The 17,238-nt window shown below is 38.5% G+C and overlaps 4 protein-coding genes across 4 annotated transcripts; 3 read left to right on the top strand and 1 right to left on the bottom strand.

The window, feature by feature from the left end:
• Positions 1 to 1,638: 1,638 nt before the first annotated feature.
• Positions 1,639 to 2,886, bottom strand: LOC137723164 (uncharacterized). Its single transcript, XM_068462339.1, has one exon. It carries the CDS (start codon positions 2,884 to 2,886, stop codon positions 1,639 to 1,641), a length of 1,248 nt encoding a protein of 415 aa, XP_068318440.1.
• Positions 2,887 to 3,966: 1,080 nt separating this feature from the next.
• LOC137721861 (uncharacterized) lies at positions 3,967 to 6,850 on the top strand. The gene is made up of 5 exons (XM_068460887.1): positions 3,967 to 4,093; positions 4,189 to 4,294; positions 4,838 to 5,087; positions 6,341 to 6,478; positions 6,581 to 6,850. Exons 1-5 carry the CDS (start codon positions 4,008 to 4,010, stop codon positions 6,700 to 6,702), a joined length of 702 nt encoding a protein of 233 aa, XP_068316988.1. The 5' UTR covers positions 3,967 to 4,007; the 3' UTR covers positions 6,703 to 6,850.
• A 474-nt stretch (positions 6,851 to 7,324) lies between these two features.
• On the top strand, positions 7,325 to 10,375 carry LOC137722525 (putative WEB family protein At1g65010, chloroplastic). Its single transcript, XM_068461549.1, has 2 exons — positions 7,325 to 8,459; positions 8,642 to 10,375. The coding sequence occupies exons 1-2, from the start codon at positions 7,443 to 7,445 to the stop codon at positions 9,911 to 9,913; spliced, it is 2,289 nt and encodes a 762-aa protein (XP_068317650.1). The 5' UTR covers positions 7,325 to 7,442; the 3' UTR covers positions 9,914 to 10,375.
• A 1,190-nt stretch (positions 10,376 to 11,565) lies between these two features.
• Positions 11,566 to 15,392, top strand: LOC137721719 (cyclic nucleotide-gated ion channel 1-like). Its single transcript, XM_068460744.1, has 7 exons — positions 11,566 to 11,690; positions 11,927 to 12,335; positions 12,679 to 12,855; positions 13,349 to 13,632; positions 13,925 to 14,039; positions 14,269 to 14,529; positions 14,780 to 15,392. The coding sequence occupies exons 1-7, from the start codon at positions 11,662 to 11,664 to the stop codon at positions 15,200 to 15,202; spliced, it is 1,698 nt and encodes a 565-aa protein (XP_068316845.1). The 5' UTR covers positions 11,566 to 11,661; the 3' UTR covers positions 15,203 to 15,392.
• Positions 15,393 to 17,238: the final 1,846 nt, after the last annotated feature.

Below are 17,238 nucleotides of genomic sequence, written 5' to 3' on the forward strand. Positions count from 1 at the left end.
GCACGTAGATAACACACACATCCATTATATAAAAAAAAAAAAAATCAGAAAAAAAAAAAAAAAAAAAAAAAAAGACAGAGAGACGATAGTGCAAGGAAGAGGTATGAGGCAATTAAAATCCTACCCAAAATTTGGGTTTGGGAGTGTGGAGAAAAAAAAAAAAAAAAAAAAACCCTAAGGCGCGCATAGGCGGCTCTGGTGAAGCCTTCCGCCCACTCCCTCAAAACAGAGGTGGCAACCCTCACGCCTAGCCTCAGAGGACGCCTATGCACGCCCTGAGGCGAGCCTTTTAAAACATTGATATCAATACACAATGGAAGACTGCTCTGAGTGGATAACATTGAAACAGCAACGAAAAGTTCCATATTTTGTTTAGCATGATGCATCATATATGCTTTTCTGTTTATCAGCTAAGCTCCATATACTAGGGTAAATAGCTTCTCGGTTCACAGTCAACCTTTAGGTTAGGTAGTCAGAAAATAAGAAAAGGAGCATTCGAAAATAAAGTTCTGCCTCTTTGTAGGGTAAACAGTGTGATTTAAAAATTGTGGCTCAGGAACCTTTTTAACTAAGAAGGTGTACCTTGGATTAAAATTTGATAAACCAGCAATTCTTATTACTTAATTGAGATTTTCGTACTGTCCCTCCAGGCATCCTCTTACACATTTTCCACCCTTGGGTTTATTACTCTATCCATCTTAATTTTGCTATAGGCTTTGGTTCCATATGCAATTCCTGGCAACCCAAATACTTCTTAAGGAGGAAAACAAAAGCAAAACTCTAACTGACCAATATGACCACTCAAAACAAAACATGCCAGGGTAAAACGTAAAACATAACTACAACCATGTTCAAATAAGCACAGGGGAACTTGGCCTATCAAAATTGAGTAGAGAGATATAGCAAAGATGAGGCACAATTATGTAAAACATTACTGATAAAAACTGAGCAAGTAATCAATCACAAAATAACATAACAGATAGTAAATTCATAAACCCGCACCTTTAATCTTGGAATCGAATGTTGGTCAAGTGCACTAACTAGTGCAGGTACAATCCTCAAATGATGAAGAATCTGCATTGCCTCAATCAGGATTATAGGCAGTTGCATAAAATTAAAAGCTGCACAACAAACTTGAGACTGGGGATCTTGGAATGATTTCAAAATAATGGTCGTAACTTGTTCCAAATAATTTTTCATCAGTACCTGCACTAAAGGAATGGATTGAGACATATTGATGATTTAAAGGATCGCATATAATGAGGAAATAACTGGTACTGGATACCTGAGTTACTAACCACGTGCTAAGTTTACTAACACAAGCTTGTGCACTATAAATAGCTCAGGCTAACAGGAGATAATCTAGCTTTATCATTAACAAACCTTAAACCCCAGTCCCAGGACAAATGCACAAACCAGGAAATGTATATGGTGTGTATATCATTCCTTCGTCTTTTATTGATACCGACACACAATGTTAGTTGACTGAACCATATAAAAAAACAAGTTATGGTTTTTAAGACTGGTTGGTAACTCATGTAAACCAACTAACCATCATACTTAGATGATCTGCAGTACAGTACCGTATCACATTAATATTTCTGAATACCAGTAGGCAAAAATCAAGCAATCAACTAGTCATAGAACTATTACCATCTCCTCTGAGCACTCCTTTGCAATCACCGCTAGCATAGAAATTCCTGCATGGCGCTTCTTCCAATCGGAAGCATCCATGTACTCCAAGAACAACTCAAAAGCTATGGGGGTCATTGTCTTTTCACCTAAGGCAGTTGATATTTTTGTCAGGTATGCAATTCCAAGATCTATCTTCCCAGCATTCTCAGCCTGCTCGCTTTCCGTGTTGTAACTTGCATAGTCATCATTTATACAGAGAAGCAGTTTCATTGGGACTGCCAGCAGTTTAACCAAAGTCTGATGTGGTAGTCCCCTCATTGTAAGTGCCAAATGGCTTGCTTCTACTATGGTCAGCAAGAATTTGTGAACAAACACTTTGGTTCCCTCTGTCACTTGTTCACTGTCTACTATCTTAAGCATATCAAGTACTAGTTCGTTAAGGTATGGCTTCAAGAGTTGTGGCTCTTCCATTACCAACATTATTAACTCCTTGAGAGCCCCGCGAGCATAGTCTTCTTTCAAGTGACTTAACAAATTAAACAGTCCAACCATCATCCCTCTCAAAAGGTCATGAAACCAATTCCGCCCTAATGAATTCGAAAACAAATGAATCAAACTAACCACAGCACCAAATGTGGCAACCTGAATATCAGCATTTTCCGAATTCAACATACGCAAAAATGCCGAGTGGGTAGGTTCAATGCTAGGAGCTAAAGTTTCACAAATAACAGGACGATGCACTTTTGGGAAAAAAGCACACACCCACAAAGCAGAAAGCTGAAACCTTTCGGAGTCCGACTGAAAAGACATCAACAAATAGTCAATGAGCTCCGGCCACTCATCGCCAGTCCTAGAAATCTCCACTGCCATTTCAGATGCAATGAGACAGAGAATCCTCAAAATGGGCAATGAGCCCTCTTCTTGAAGGCGAACAAGAAATAAATTTTTAAGGTTAATTTGAGCATTCAAAGACAACTTGGGCCAAAGGTCACCGAGCACAAACCGGAGAACGAGTGCAGACCTGGTGCGAATCTCTGCGGAAGGCCCGTTCCTAATCACAAAGAAAACCTTGATGAAAAGCAAATCCGGGAAGTGCTTTCTGCAACAATGTAGAAGGCTATAGGCCTGAGATTTTTGGGGCTCTTGATGGCTGAAGAGATGAGAAAGGAGCGTCTCCATTGGCAGCACATCGTTCGAACTCAGAGTTGCGTAGGCTTGCATTTGCAATTGCTGAGAAAATACCGGCTCCATAGCCGTTCTTTGATGAATTGGGTTTTCAGGAATCGTCAATTCGAATGTGGGTTTCGGAGGAAACTAAAGGATTCGATCGAGAAACCAAAAGTTGGGGGTTGACGGTTCGGTTTACTGATGAATAAATGAGTTTTGGGTTGTGAGACTTGAGACACAAGAAAGGTAGAACCAGACCAAAATTTGGGAGGGCACAAGGAAGATTGTGAGACAAACAAAGCTCTGCGGTCTGCACTGCCCAATGCAAGCTTTTACATTTTTCTTATCGGGAAAAAGGAAATTGTAATGTATAACGAAATAGTTGAATTTTCCAATTACACGGTAAATATGCCTTCTGAGCCGGAAATTTTGAGTTCGTTTCTTATTGGGCCAGAAAAAGTTAGAAACTGATAAGGATGAGTTTAATAATTGGGTGCAAGTGCAACGTATCTAACTCTGATGAAGTATAGTTACGTACTACTACAGTTTAGTGATTCTGATGATATTCCTTTTCAGTGAGAAGTTTTAGGTTCGATTTTTGTCAAAGGCAAATTTAAACCATATTATTGCTAATCTATTGCGAGCTAAGCCCATTCCCTCCCTTAATGTAGATAGTATCACTTGTTTAAGCAAAAAAAAAAAAAAAACTCTTATGAGGTATAACTCTCACATCTATTAATCTTGGTCCAGTGTAAAAATAATACCACGAGATTTAAACTTACAAAGGATGCTGGTAAAGAGAGGGAGGGAGGTTGATATTATTACTTTTACTTTTGATCTTGTGTGTTGTATTGAGGAACAAACAAACATTTATAAATCTGACAACACTTTACATACATAAAGGAAATTTTTCATCTCCCTAAGACTTTTTCATCTAAAACTTTCAATGGTTGTTGTCAACATCCATATTAATTTGCTTCCTTATACAATCATATATGTGACATTCACGCTATATTTCATAACAATATTAGCATTTTATGTTAATATTATCGATGTGATTTTAGTAGAAACTGAAAAGCCTCCGCCAAAACTTGAAACCTTGCCGCCAAAACTTCAAAAATAGGGTTTTTAAAGAATATCACTTTCCAAAGCTCCAATGCCGAACTAAGCAGAGGAAATCCCGAAGAAAGAAGATTAGCGTAGAAATGAGGTCAAAGAAAGCTCCGGTGGCATTTAGGGCGGCGGGGCAGCGCTCACTGCCTTCATTATTCTCGTCTTGCTCAAAAACGCCGTAAGGGAAAAGTCACCAAACCCAACATTTTTCTCTTTTGTCGATTAAATCGGAGCTGATTTTTGTTAGATACAATTGTTTTTGCATGGAATTAGGGCCAATGTTGCAGAAGAAAATCCAGATAAAGGCTACACTGTGCCGCTTTCAGACTCTTCAGAGAAACAGCTGCGCCGGACTTCTGCAAAATCCACCATAGTAAAGGTACCCGTTTGTTACCTTCTGTTTGGTTGCTGAGAAAATTGTGAGGGAAAGAGAGAGACAAATCAGATACTGGGTTTTATATTTTCTGTTCGGATTTACTGTTTTCTCTTATTATTAGAAGCAAAAGAGGAATCTTGCAGGCTACATTTTACCCAAGTGAATCGTACTTACATGAAAAATTGCAACTTTAAGTTGCCAAAGTCAAATAGTCGTATTGTAAAATTACTAAATTATGTCAATTGAGAAGTGATTTAGACACACCTATTTGACCTTCTACACACCCGTCTTAATTTGAACTCGTTGATTCTACTTTGATTGTTCAATCTAACGGCTTAAAAACAAGAGAGGTGTGTTGAAATCACTTCCCTTTTCTCAAATTTAGAGCTGACAATGGAAAGTTTGGAACTTGATTATTTCCTTTTAGGTAGTTCCAGGAGTTGGATGTAGCATGTGGGTCTATAAAACAAAACAAAAAGGATGTGCATTTAGGTTCCTGTTTTGATTTAAAATTTGGGGTTTGAATGAAATTGGTTTAATTCTTAGGAAAGGTTAAGGCCCTTCTCATCTGTATTTGGGTCACGAGATTCAAGTGAGGCCGTTGACGAGCAAGTTGGGGCAAAGAAAGGAGGGGAAGCAGAGAAGAACCATGTTGCTGCTTTAGTGGCTCTCGAACTTTTCAACCATACTGATCTAGGAAAAGGACATTCTGTAGGTCCATCCACTGCTGGTGAAGTTGAAAGTTCTAATGAAGATGTAGTTCAAGAATCGAGAAAAAGGAGGAACCCTTTTGATGGTTTGCTTTCGTGTCTCAACTTTTCTTGGTGCTAGATCTTATAGAATGAACTAAGCTTCTCTTGATGATCATTTTTTTGGTTTGTCTTCATAGAGAAATATAATTGAAAACTGAATTGTTTCTTTATGTTGCAATAATCTTGGGGGAAAACTGAAAACCTTATTAAAACAGCCTAACTCAACCAACTCAAAAGACTATTTCTTGTTCAGGACTGGGGTGATGTTTGCTAGATCTTAATACGGTATAAAATTTGGTTGTTTAGTTCTTCATAGAACCAATAAGCACAACAAGAGAGTTTGGCAAGTTTTCCATTTCTTCAGGTGCTAATTCATATAGTGTATTACATTTCAAGAACGCGATTAACGTTTATGAAATGTGATTGTGCCCATTACTTCTAAAATAAGTACCAATATAAAATGATTGCAATGGTAATTTGCTTGGAGAAGTGTACATAAAGGGTGGGGAGTTGTAAAATGAGGTGTAGCCAAGGTGTTAAGAGCAGTACTTCCTTGTCTGTATGCACTACAGGAGATGCATATGTATGAGTTATTGTTATAGATATGCATTTGGACTTTCCACCGTACGTTGTGCAGGTCTGACTCTCAGTTTTATACATTTCTTAATTGCCTCAAATTTTAGTCGCAGGGATAAAGTTAAATTGTAGAAATGATCTAGTAGTTTCTCTGTGTTGGTATCTGATTGAGTAGCAATCTGGCAGAACATTCCATGAATGTTTTATCAGTTGATGAGTGCTTTTGTTTCTGCGTAGAAATGTTTGTGGATATTTGCCAACATGCGTTACTTACATCAAGCATGGTTCAGGGGATTTCCATATCATCAGCATGTCTTTTCTTTTCGCGTTGGAATTCTTAGATTCTGGAATCGACTTGGATTTCATATCTTTAATAGACTTTTTGTCTCTCTTTCTGTAATTTTATCATACTTCTTGAGAAGGGAAAAAAATAATAATAAGTGCCACGCATTGGCCCAGAAATTTGGATTCAAGAGAGGGACAAGTTTGTGAGATAAAGTAGAAACATGAGAGATGAGCTGAGGGTCTCAAATTGCAAGTAGAGTTGTAGTTAGCATATACACCACAATAGGCATTGCATTGGGTTGTTTGACATCTAGCAGGAAACATAACTTTTGCAGGCAGTTAAAACGTTTGTTTACTCAATCAACTTATGTATTGGGTTATAAATCTGATCCACCTCCCCTCCCCTCCCCTCACCTCGTCTTTGTCTTTGAATTAGGTGGTGGTTACAAACCCATTGTAAGAAAGAATTTCACAGTGCTAGGAGGTGATCCAACGCCAAAACCGAACCAGAAAAGGAGAAGGGATGAGAGCTTGATCATAGGCAAGGAGAAACCAGGGCCTGCTTATAATCACTGTGAGTATGCTGCTACATAATCTGTGAGTCGGAAACAGTTACTTGTTCATGTTTCTTGTGAAGCTGCACATATTATTTCCTTCTTTTTGGTGGTGATGACAGATGCAAGCGGGCGTGGGTGGTGGGACTGCGACCGGGAGGGGATTGACAACGAAGAAGTAGGACTGAATGAGGTGTGGGAAGGAGTCGGATCTACCACATTGGGAGGAATAGAGTGGCATTGATCTTGAGATTCTTGACTTGATGCTACGAATATTTACTTATTTAGTAGATGACCAGATGTCCTTGTTGTATAATTTAAGATATATCATTAACAATTGAAGATGTCATGTTTACCACTTATGCTCTTAAATTAAAAGTTTTTTTTTTTTTTTAATCAATGGATGTAAAAGTGTAAACTAGTTTTTATTTTTTAATTTTTTTAACAAATGATATTAAGGGATGGGATGCGCATAGCCTCACAATAGGGTAGTAATAATGTGGTTTAAATTTGCATTTGGCGAAAATCAAACTTAAGACCAGTTATTTATTAGTAAATAAGAATACCATTAGAATGTAGTTAAAGTTAAAAATAAAAAAATTGACCAAAAAAGTTGGGAAAAGGATTCTTGCTGGATCCTTTTCCTGGGGATCTCGAGAATTCCGTGATTGTGGTTATTAATTGTATATCGTGTAATTAATTTTCGTTAAGTAATATTTATATTTAATTTTAAATTTTAAATAATTTTTAATCATACTATATACAATAATACGAGATTCTTTTCCAAAAAGTTGAAAAGTAAAGGGACGTTTTAGCAAATGTCAGCATTCAAAACTCACAGGGCGTTAAGGAAGTAAAAATCTGTTTCCTTTCCGCTCCAGAGAGGGACCGACTCAATTCCTATAGACAAAGGCGGCTTCGTCCTTGACTCCAAGCCTCAGGAGTAATCAACGAGAGCAATCGATTTTCGAGGGGTAGCCATTAATGGAGGTTGACGAAATGGATTCCCTCTTCGAGGGCATGGTCTTGTTTACCCCTAACAATTCCGGTAATAACAGTCTACCCCAATTGGAGGATTTGGAGAAGCACCATCTCCCTGATCACGGTGGTCAAGATCCAGCCCTTCAATCTCACCAAGATGGAGATGCTCCTCCACCTCCGCCACCTCCGCCAGAATCATCGTCCTCCGAGCCTCTTGACGAGAACCTCTTCTCCGACCTCACTCTCCAATTCCAGAACCTACCAGAACCAGAAGATCCACTAACACAGACACGCGACGACCTTGTTCAGAATCAAACCCCCGCATCGAAACCAACACCGCCTGCGACAGCATCCAGACAGAACTCCTCCACTTCCAGACGGAAAAAGCGAGCCGCTGGCCTCCGCATCGGATACGCCCGCGATTCCTATTCCAGTTCCAGGACCGATGATCCCGATCTCGACGACGATTCCCTCCCCTACACCTCCACCTCCATCGCCACCACCCCCGTGGTCCCTACTTCTACTCCATCTTCTGATTCCACTCCCCCTCCTCCCCCGCATCCGCCTGTATCCTTATCAGTATCGGAACCAGAACCAGTACCAGTAGAAGTGGTCGTAAATGACAAAGAAGCCCCTCCTGAGCTCCGGTTGGACCAGAGCAAGGCTCTGATCGCCGACAAGCTCAGTCACGCTCGCCAATTGGCCGCCTCCATCTCCGCCGCCAGGAAGGAATCCATTGCCAAGAGAAGGGCAGCATCCGAGCATCTCAATTTGGCTTCTGTCAATGAAGCCAATCTCGAGAAGCAGCTGGAAGAGGCTTGCGAGGCTGAGGATTTCGACACTGCACAAAGGCTCAGTGACAGCCTTGCAGCTGCTCAGAGCCAGAAGCAAGCTCTGTTAGCCGCCCTCAGAGATGCCGAGGCCGAATGTGATGATGTGGACACCAAAATGCATCAAGTTCTCCAATCCCAAATCACCGCCGAGGAAGAATGTGCTTCTCTGCTTCAACGCTTTGCCACCGTATGTACCTCCTCCTCCACCTTTTGATTATTTGCTTGCAGAAATTAATCGTTTTTAATAGCATAGACTACAAACAAAATGGAGATAATGGAATGAATGGCAATTGTGAAAGTTATGACATGACAATGATGACATATAGTAATGAGTAATGTGATGATTGTTTGATTCGTTCGATATCACAGGATGCCTCGAATGATGCAGATTTGGTCTTACAAACAGCAGAAGCCCACTCTTCAAAAGAAACAGAAGAATGGCTTTCATCAACTGAAGCCTTGCATGCCAAGAAAATGGAACTGGAGATTGAATCCCATATCATCGATGATGCTGGGCTTGTCTTGGACTCTTCCATTGACACTTTGGTGGAGGATGACAAGAGGGAGAAAGAATGTCTTTGTAAGAAAAAGGACGTTCTCATGGACGAACTGGAGAAGCTACTTGCTTTGGTGAAACAGAAGGAACAAGAGATTGCACAAAATGATCGTGACATCAAACAAGTTGAGGAAAGGATTGATCTTGCTCTTTCTGGCTTCCAGGACATGCAATCCACCATTCAGGCCAAGTCCACCAACTTGCAAGCGGCCCTCTCTAAGATAAACATAGAAAATGAGGCTCTGTCAACAAAAAAGACGGAAATCGATGCCTTCGTCATTCAGGAACAAGAGAGGGAAGCAAAGTTGAGGGAACTAGCCAGGGCTTCTGCAGAGGAAGCAGAGGCATACCAACAAGTTGCTGCTCTTAGAAAAACTCTCATGTCCTCTATTTTGAAGTCCAGGGAAGATAAGATCACGCTTGCAAAGACTGAGGAAGAGCTCTCCAAGGATGTTGAAATGCTCCAACAGGATGTTTCTGCCTCAAGAGCTTCACTGCAGGAACTGTCTTCGAAAAAGTCGAGCATTCAGCAAGATATAGCATCCTCTAAGCAGAAAATTATTTTCATAGACAAAAGAATTCCAGAGCTGGAAGCAGAAAAGAAAGTCGCTGCAACTGCAAGAAATTTTAAGGAAGCAGCACGACTTGCTGCCGAGGCTAAGTCATTGAATGTTGAAAAGGAAGGGATACAGAATGACATGGAAAAAGCCATCTTAGAGCTTGAGAAGCTCGAGCAAGAGATAAAAGAGACTATTAACAGATTGCAGGAGACAGAGGGGCATATTTTCTCCAAGGAAAAAGAGCTAGCTACGGCTAGGTTTCAGAGGTTGCTTCTGATATCTGGGATTGCTAAAGCAGAAAGAGAAGCTGCTTTGGAGTTGGGTAACCTTGAAGAAGCTAACCTTCTGCTTGCGGAGGCTGAAGCAGCAGACTCTGAAGCAAATAAGCTTCAACCGTTACACGATCTCAAGGTGGAAGAGGTTGAAAGATTACCAAAGCAGTTCATCTCCGTGGAGCTTATATCTAATCTTGGGAGGCAGCAGTTAGAAGAATTAGCAGCGTCAGTTCAACCTTCTCAGGGGTGACGACTTGCAGAGCTAGAGTCGAGGATTGATTTGTTATTGATCTCTGTCGAGATTGGAAATCATAAGTCTACAAAGAGTTTGATATGAAAAGCTGGAACAAGTTAAGAACCGCATTAAATTGGGCATTAAAAAAAAAGGTATCCTTCTTCATGTACTATTACTAGAAGAGGTAAATTAGAATAGGAAACTCAAATTTTCATTTTTCTTTTTCCGAATTGGATGTGTTTTGAGTGTTTTCTTTGTGGGTTTCTCAAATTATGAATCCCCGCCAAGCTTATTCCGGTAACTTTTGTGGAGTTTCTATATTCCCTGTTTTTTCTTTCTAGAACTGTGATGTGGTTCTGGATTTGTTTCTTTTCCTTCATTTTATGTTGCTTGTAAACTGTTGGGAGCCTTTACCCTTTTTTGATAGATATTGCGATATCCTCAGTCGAATTTTAATGTTATTGGGATTGTGTATTATAGCCTCTAAAGTACGGTTGCTCTGGGGCACTCTCACCTGCTACTGCCAGGATTGTGTTGAATTAATACCAAAATTTTGACCCGTTCTTAATGTTAGGAAAAGTATTTTTCCATTGATAAAATGAAAAGAGTGACTGAGATTAGTTATGAATCTTTGACTGAAGCACCAGCACTTGCAAGTGCATCTGCGATTTCTTCAATTTGCTGGAGATATTGAGCAGCAGTTGATTCACCTTTAACAAGACTGCAAAGACGAGATCGAAGCTTGTGAATGTGAGATTGAGAAGCAGTTGCAAGTCGTGATTCCAATTTCGACCAAAGTTCTCGAGCAAAAGTCACACCAACCGTGTAAGGAATTAAAGATTCAGAAAGAGTTGAATTAATCCAGATAAGAATGTTTTGATCATTCTCAAACCAAGAGACATAGGCTGGATTGAGAGTGGCAGTCTGATTCCCTGACGAATCAAAAAGAAATTTAGGTGGTGCCGCCATAGTTCCGTCAATTAGACCAATGAGATTGTAACGACGGAAGATCAGAGCAAACAAAGCACTCCATGTAAGGTAATTTGTAGTAGTGAGCTTGATTGGAACCATGGATCCAATATTTTGTATCGTAATGGAAGAAGAAATCGCAAAATTAGGGTTGGGAATTGCATTAGGAAACGGATGAACAGGAGAATTCGATTCCAAAGAAGGAGATGCAGGGTCACTATAGCTGTAGGTTGAAGAAGAATTCGCGTTTAAGATCAAGAAATCGATCGATTGATCGAAGAAGATGAAGAAGATTAGGCGGTGCAAAGAGAAGCGAGAAAATTGGATCAAAGAGATGTCGGGAGACTATAGGCGGTTGATACCATATTAGGAAAAGTATTTTTCCATTGATAAAATGAATAACATTAAACTTTGGGTATTTATACAAAAGCTGTCACAGCTAACAGAAAAGAAAACCTCCAAAACTAACGAAGATTCCTTAACCTTTAAGTATTATCTCTTGTAAGTGCAATTACGTTTTTATCCTTAATACTAAATACTGAAGGCTTTTCATAATACAAAATGTGGGCCCGACTGCAGAGGAAGTCGTTGAAATCAATTACAAACACCTCTGTTCTAGGGCCCCCCCCTCCCTCCCTCTCTAGCTAATTCCACATTGACTCCTTTCTGTCTCTCTCCATATTTGCAGGAGACTGGAGTCTGGAGTCAACATTATTCAGAACATTGACATTTTAAGAAGCTCCTTTGGTGCGTTAATAGTTCAGAGGATCTTGCATCAAAACTAAGACTGAGCTATGGAGAACTCCGAAGAGACGGTTGTGAGGTTGGTTTATACAATTCTTTGTTTTCTTATGTCGAACAATAGGACTTGGAAGCTATTGGTCTAATGGTATTTCTCTTCCCAATGTTGTAAGAAGTTCGAGTCTACCTTCCTAGTCTGGTGGAACCTCTACTAACTTGGAAGCCCCTCTAGACCGTATATTACTTCAATGACCGTTTTCATGTTTCTTCTTTCTGACGGCTGCAATGTTAATGTTATTTCCCTTGCGTCATTTTCAGTATTGCCGAACACTGTGCAGCGGAGGCCACAATGAGGAGGAAACTGCTCCTTGTGATATGGAAGAGGATGTTTATAATATCATGCGTCTTTGCTCTTTTCCTAGATCCTTTATTCTTGTACATTCCTATCATCAATGAGGATATCAAGTGTCTCGAGTTGGACAAGAAGTTGAAGAATACAGCTCTTGCTTTGAGATCATTCACAGATCTCTTTTACATAGCGAACGTTATTATTCAAATTTATTTTGAACCTAAAGCTCGGGCATTTAGGATGATGGGGAAGTCCTATTGCAGTACGATAGTTTTGACTAAAGGAGCGATATTAGTTGAGGATGCTCTGGATTTGGCCAAGTGGATTTGGCGATCACACATCCTAATCGACATTCTAGCCCTTCTTCCCATTCCCCAGGTACAATGAGACGCCTTTGCTTTTCTAACCTCTGTGGCTGTTAACGTGTAAGGAGGATTGGATTCTCACATGTTAGGATGTCAATTTTACTATAAATGCATAAGATATTTGCTTGTATAGGCATATAGAACTGGAAATTACTGCTAGACCAGGATTCAGCTGATTACATGTGATATATTTCACTTTAGGAGAGGTCAATACCCTAATTGATTCATCTCTTCGCAGTGTTGGAAGAGGTTCCAAGTTTGAATCCCCGACCCCCTCCCTCAAGTGATAACAAAAACATTATTTACACAATGACGAGATGTATAACTCTTTGCTTAAGCCTTTGTATTGTGTGTAGGTACTAATTTTCATTTTCTTCACAAACATGAGAGGCTTCAGGTCAAGGATAGTTCCAAACTCTCTTGTTCTATTTCAATATGTGCTGCGGGTTCTTCGCATCTACTTATCGTGTAAACAGCTTGAGAATCATGTTCAGTCTGTCTTCAAATTCTTTACATTCATCCTTGCAAGTCATGTAAGTTCCAATCTCCTCTTTATTTACTTAATGTAGTTACTCTATTAAAACGTTTGTCCTGCAAGTCATCCATGAATGATAAACGTACATGTTGAAAAATGAAGTTGCTCGTAGTCTGCATCAAGAATTGTATTTCAGATTTAATGATGTATATACATTAATCGCAAGTGTTAGATGAGGCAATGCCACCTATTTCTGTCTATTTAATGGGTTCAGATTGCATTATCATGAGCAATGAGTCACTGCCTAACTGTGACAATCTAATGCTGCTTGGTATGGTGCTCTCAGATCTTTCAAAATTTAACAGCCTTGTTTTCTTTTTACTTCTTTGGCTTTCAAAATCTGATTGCATTCTTCATTAAGACGTTGTGAAGCTTTTATTTCGTGAAAACTTAATAAACGTACTTTCGTCCTCTTCAAACCAGTTACATTATTTCAGAATTTTCTCTAAAATCCAATCATTATCATTAACTAATTTATTGGTCCTTTATAGGTATTTGGTGCCCTTTGGTACTTTTTCTCTATTCAACGAGTAACAGACTGCTGGCAATTTGCATGTCGGAGTACAAATGGCTGTGAAGCTAGTTCTTTTGACTGTGACGATCATGCGCTTAGAAATATCGCACTTGTAAATAATTTATGTCCTATAAATCCACCCAATACAACACTCTTTGATTTTGGTATATTTCTTGATGCCCTTCAATCTGATATGTTGAGATCAAGCGATTTTCCACAAAAGTTCTTGCACTGTTTCTGGTGGGGTCTGCGAAATCTTAGGTATGTAATTGCATATGGAAGGCTCAACTATTTGATCTTGCATATTGAACTATATTTTGGGTGGGGGTGAACAATTACGCAATCAATTTTGCTATTGTAGTATTGTCCATTTGTTCATTCATGCTAAAATGATTATATGCAACTGTCGTTCTCTCGATGTTGGTCAGAATTTTATTTCTTCATATGGAGATGAGATCTTAACTAATGCTTTTGACATAAAGAAACGGCTGTAGATCGAGCTTCTTATTTGAGCGCATACTTGAGATAATGCGACTTCATTTCATCTTTGCAGTTCTTTTGGCCAAAATCTGCAGACTAGTACCTATGCATGGGAAGACCTCTTTGCAATTTTTATCTCAATAATTGGCATGCTTCTCTTCTTAATATATCTCAATGGAATTATGCAGGTTGGTTTTTAGTCCGTCTCCGTAAAACAATAATCTTGAATGGTTGCTACGCTTGTTCACTGCTTTCTTTGTTACGAAAACAATATTAACTTGCTAATATGTACTGAATCTACTCAATCGGGTGACTGTAAAAGCTTTCTCCGTTGTTCATCATAACCTAGAGTTTTGTCATGCATTCTCAGAATTTAATGAATTGATCGATCACCTAGCTACTTGTTCTGGTATACAGACATATATGTTGTTGTCAACTGAAAGATCAAAGGAGCAAAGGAAGTTGATGAAAATGGAGAGGACGAGAGGTCCAGCGATAGCATCGTGGTTACATAACAACGACATCCCTTTGAATATGAATAAGATGATCATGTCATGTGCTCTACGGGAACTTGATGCGAACAAGGATGTCAATGTCGAGAGTATACTCTCTATTGGTCTTCCCTTAGAATGTCTCAAACTCATCAAACGCCATCTCTGCTTGGCTACGCTGAAAAGGGTAAGTTTTTCTTTCCATCAAGAAAGACCCTTCACAAAAAAGTTCTGATCATATCCATCGTAGTATATTGAATTTTTCTACACTGGTTAACCACACATTTTAAAACGCAGATATGCAGTCGATATTATTGATAGTTTAGATACTTTGACCTTACAGATATGGATATAATGTACATTAATGATGTGCCTTGTTAGATTTATTAACTCTGTTTATTTTTCTTGGGGAATAATGTATCAAATTCTAACCTTAGGTACCAGTGCTTCAAGCCATGGATGACGAAGTGTTGAGAAAAGTTTGTGACGGTTATCTCAAGCCAATGATCTATAACGAGAACAAGTACATTATTCGGGAGATGGAACCAATTGAGAAGATGCTCTTCATCACGCAAGGCACGGTCCGCACCTACAACACTAGCAACATTGGTGGAAGTGGTTTCTCAAGGACTAGCTGCCTTGAGAGAGGTGATTTTCACGGGGAAGAACTTCTAAATTGGGCATTGTATAACGTTAATGTTGCCTCCTCTTCCGATGACTTGCCCATCTCCACTAGAATTGTTAAGTGCAGTACAAAAGTTGAAGGGTTTACCCTCATGGCCAACGACTTGAGAAGTCTCGTCTCTGAATTTTGGACCAATGACATCGACAACCCTCTATCTGTACCGAGCACCCGCTAGGTTGCGAAATCAATATGCTAAGATTTTTGTGGCATGTTGATTTCGTAGTACACCCCCTCTTGCACTGAATACTGTATTTTCCAGGTGCATCCGCAATGTTTAGAGATTTTTCAATTTGATCGGAACATATGACGGTATACCACGTGTCACTATACAAACGGTGGGATATGTGTTAAAAAATAAAATTTCTCATCACTTATTTAAAAATACATGATGTACCACTCGTATTCCAGTTATAATGAAAAAAAAATTCACAATGTTACAGGTAGATTTGGATAAAATTCTATGATACAAATTTACTGCCACCATTACATCTCGGGGCGTTAATAAAGCTGTATGAAAAAGGTTTGGGACAAAAACTTGTTTTAGTTTGAAAATTTTATAGTAATGTAAACCCGTTTCATACGGTCGTCGTAAATCTGTTTTCAACTAGTTTTAGTCAACGGCTGGCGGAAAATGTAATGTAGATGCAGTGCCAACTTTGTGTAGGGCGGCTCGTAAGTCCATTTGAGACCAACTCCAGCGTGAGGAAGGTCCTTAGGGCAACTTCCTATTCAATTCCCTTCAATGAACGGTAACTGTTTTTAATAAATAGTAATTGTCTTTTGCATTTTCACTTCTGAACCCTTTAAAAATTAAAAAATAATTTTATTTGTAATTTCGGATAAGATTTTTAATCGGTCTTGTTATATCACGTGTCATTAAATAAGAAATTACAACCCAAAGTATTTGAGAAAATATAAAATTATGGTGTAAGTTGGAAGATAAGGATAACATATTTATAGAAAAATTAAATCATTTTTTTTTTAAATTTCGGATTTTTATTAGTTTTTTACTTTTTTTAATTAATATTTTTTACATTTTTTAATTAATTTTTTACTTTTTTACTTTTTTTTATTAATATTTTATATTTTATATTAATTTTAAAATGTGATTGATGTCAGCCAAACATCACACAGCCTCAGGCTCTCAGGCCACCAATTAGAACTAGGCCTCTCACTCGGGCCCCCTCAGTCCACACGTCTGCATGGGTTGGAGCTTGCAGATCTAGCTATTGGGTTGGAAAAATGGCCAGTCCATCAGGCTACTCCCCTGCTGGAGTTGGTCTGATGGCCCACGCCATGAAGGGGTATAAATGGGAAATTACCAAAATATAATTAAAAAACACGTGATTGGTGTGTGTGACTTGTGGGTGAGTGGTAATTTTCATTATTATTATTATTTTTAATTAAAGATATTATTTATACTAAGAGATGGGATAATGAGTTAAAACTCATAATGGATCAACCATAATAATGTTGTTCAAATGAATCGAATATAAACATTTCAATTATAAATAAAAAAGAACATTATCTCAAATTATAGTAGTAAGGGAGTGACGATTGATAATTATTATTAATTAATTAATTGTACGGTATGTTAAGCTGTGACCGCCTGTACTCCCATGCAAATTACGGGTCTAATCCACCGACCCACCGCCATCAATATTTTATTTTTGGTATGGACCCCTCATCCGACTTATTTGAAAAAATTATTCGACCAGAAGCAAACAATTGTTATATTAAAAAAATTAAATATGTGATATCGACATAAAATAAATAAAATACAGAAAAATATATGAATGGATCAGGTTGCACCAGCAGGCAACCGCCTGATAAAAAAAAAGAACCGAAATCAATCAACATGTCATTAAAAAAAAGAAAAATTAATGAAAAAGATTTGAAAACTTTGAGTTTTAACGATAAAGATAAAATAAAGGGTAAAGTGAATAATATTAAGTTTGACTTTTTAGTGCAAAAATGTAGTTTTTCGTTAAAGTGAACAATACTGTGGATTTTTCGTTAAAACTATCCTAAATAAAACAAGCACATCAATCAATTACGTTAAATATTAATCATAATCTAGGCGTAATAGATTTTTCAAAGATATATAGATTATGTGCATTGCCACGTATTACAAGCGTGAATTTATGACTTGGAATAAATGTTTCTCGATAAATGATGGGAACAGTAATTTATTCATTCATAATTTATTCT

Source organism: Pyrus communis, chromosome 17 (genome assembly GCF_963583255.1).
Source record: "Pyrus communis chromosome 17, drPyrComm1.1, whole genome shotgun sequence".
NCBI classification, from domain to species: Eukaryota; Viridiplantae; Streptophyta; class Magnoliopsida; order Rosales; family Rosaceae; genus Pyrus; species Pyrus communis.

What these genes read in the sequence shown, in the direction of transcription:
- LOC137723164 (XM_068462339.1), bottom strand. Translation starts at nt 2,886, where the DNA reads ATGGAGCCGGTATTTTCTCAGCAATTGCAAATGCAAGCCTACGCAACT.
- LOC137721861 (XM_068460887.1), top strand. Translation starts at nt 4,008, where the DNA reads ATGAGGTCAAAGAAAGCTCCGGTGGCATTTAGGGCGGCGGGGCAGCGC. An exon ending in CAAAATCCACCATAGTAAAG is followed by an intron (nt 4,295 to 4,837) that starts GTACCCGTTTGT and finishes TTTAATTCTTAG; the next exon opens with GAAAGGTTAAGGCCCTTCTC. An exon ending in AAGGAGGAACCCTTTTGATG is followed by an intron (nt 5,088 to 6,340) that starts GTTTGCTTTCGT and finishes TCTTTGAATTAG; the next exon opens with GTGGTGGTTACAAACCCATT.
- LOC137722525 (XM_068461549.1), top strand. Translation starts at nt 7,443, where the DNA reads ATGGAGGTTGACGAAATGGATTCCCTCTTCGAGGGCATGGTCTTGTTT. An exon ending in TGCTTCAACGCTTTGCCACC is followed by an intron (nt 8,460 to 8,641) that starts GTATGTACCTCC and finishes TCGATATCACAG; the next exon opens with GATGCCTCGAATGATGCAGA.
- LOC137721719 (XM_068460744.1), top strand. Translation starts at nt 11,662, where the DNA reads ATGGAGAACTCCGAAGAGACGGTTGTGAG. An exon ending in ATCTCAATGGAATTATGCAG is followed by an intron (nt 14,040 to 14,268) that starts GTTGGTTTTTAG and finishes TCTGGTATACAG; the next exon opens with ACATATATGTTGTTGTCAAC. An exon ending in GCTTGGCTACGCTGAAAAGG is followed by an intron (nt 14,530 to 14,779) that starts GTAAGTTTTTCT and finishes TTCTAACCTTAG; the next exon opens with GTACCAGTGCTTCAAGCCAT.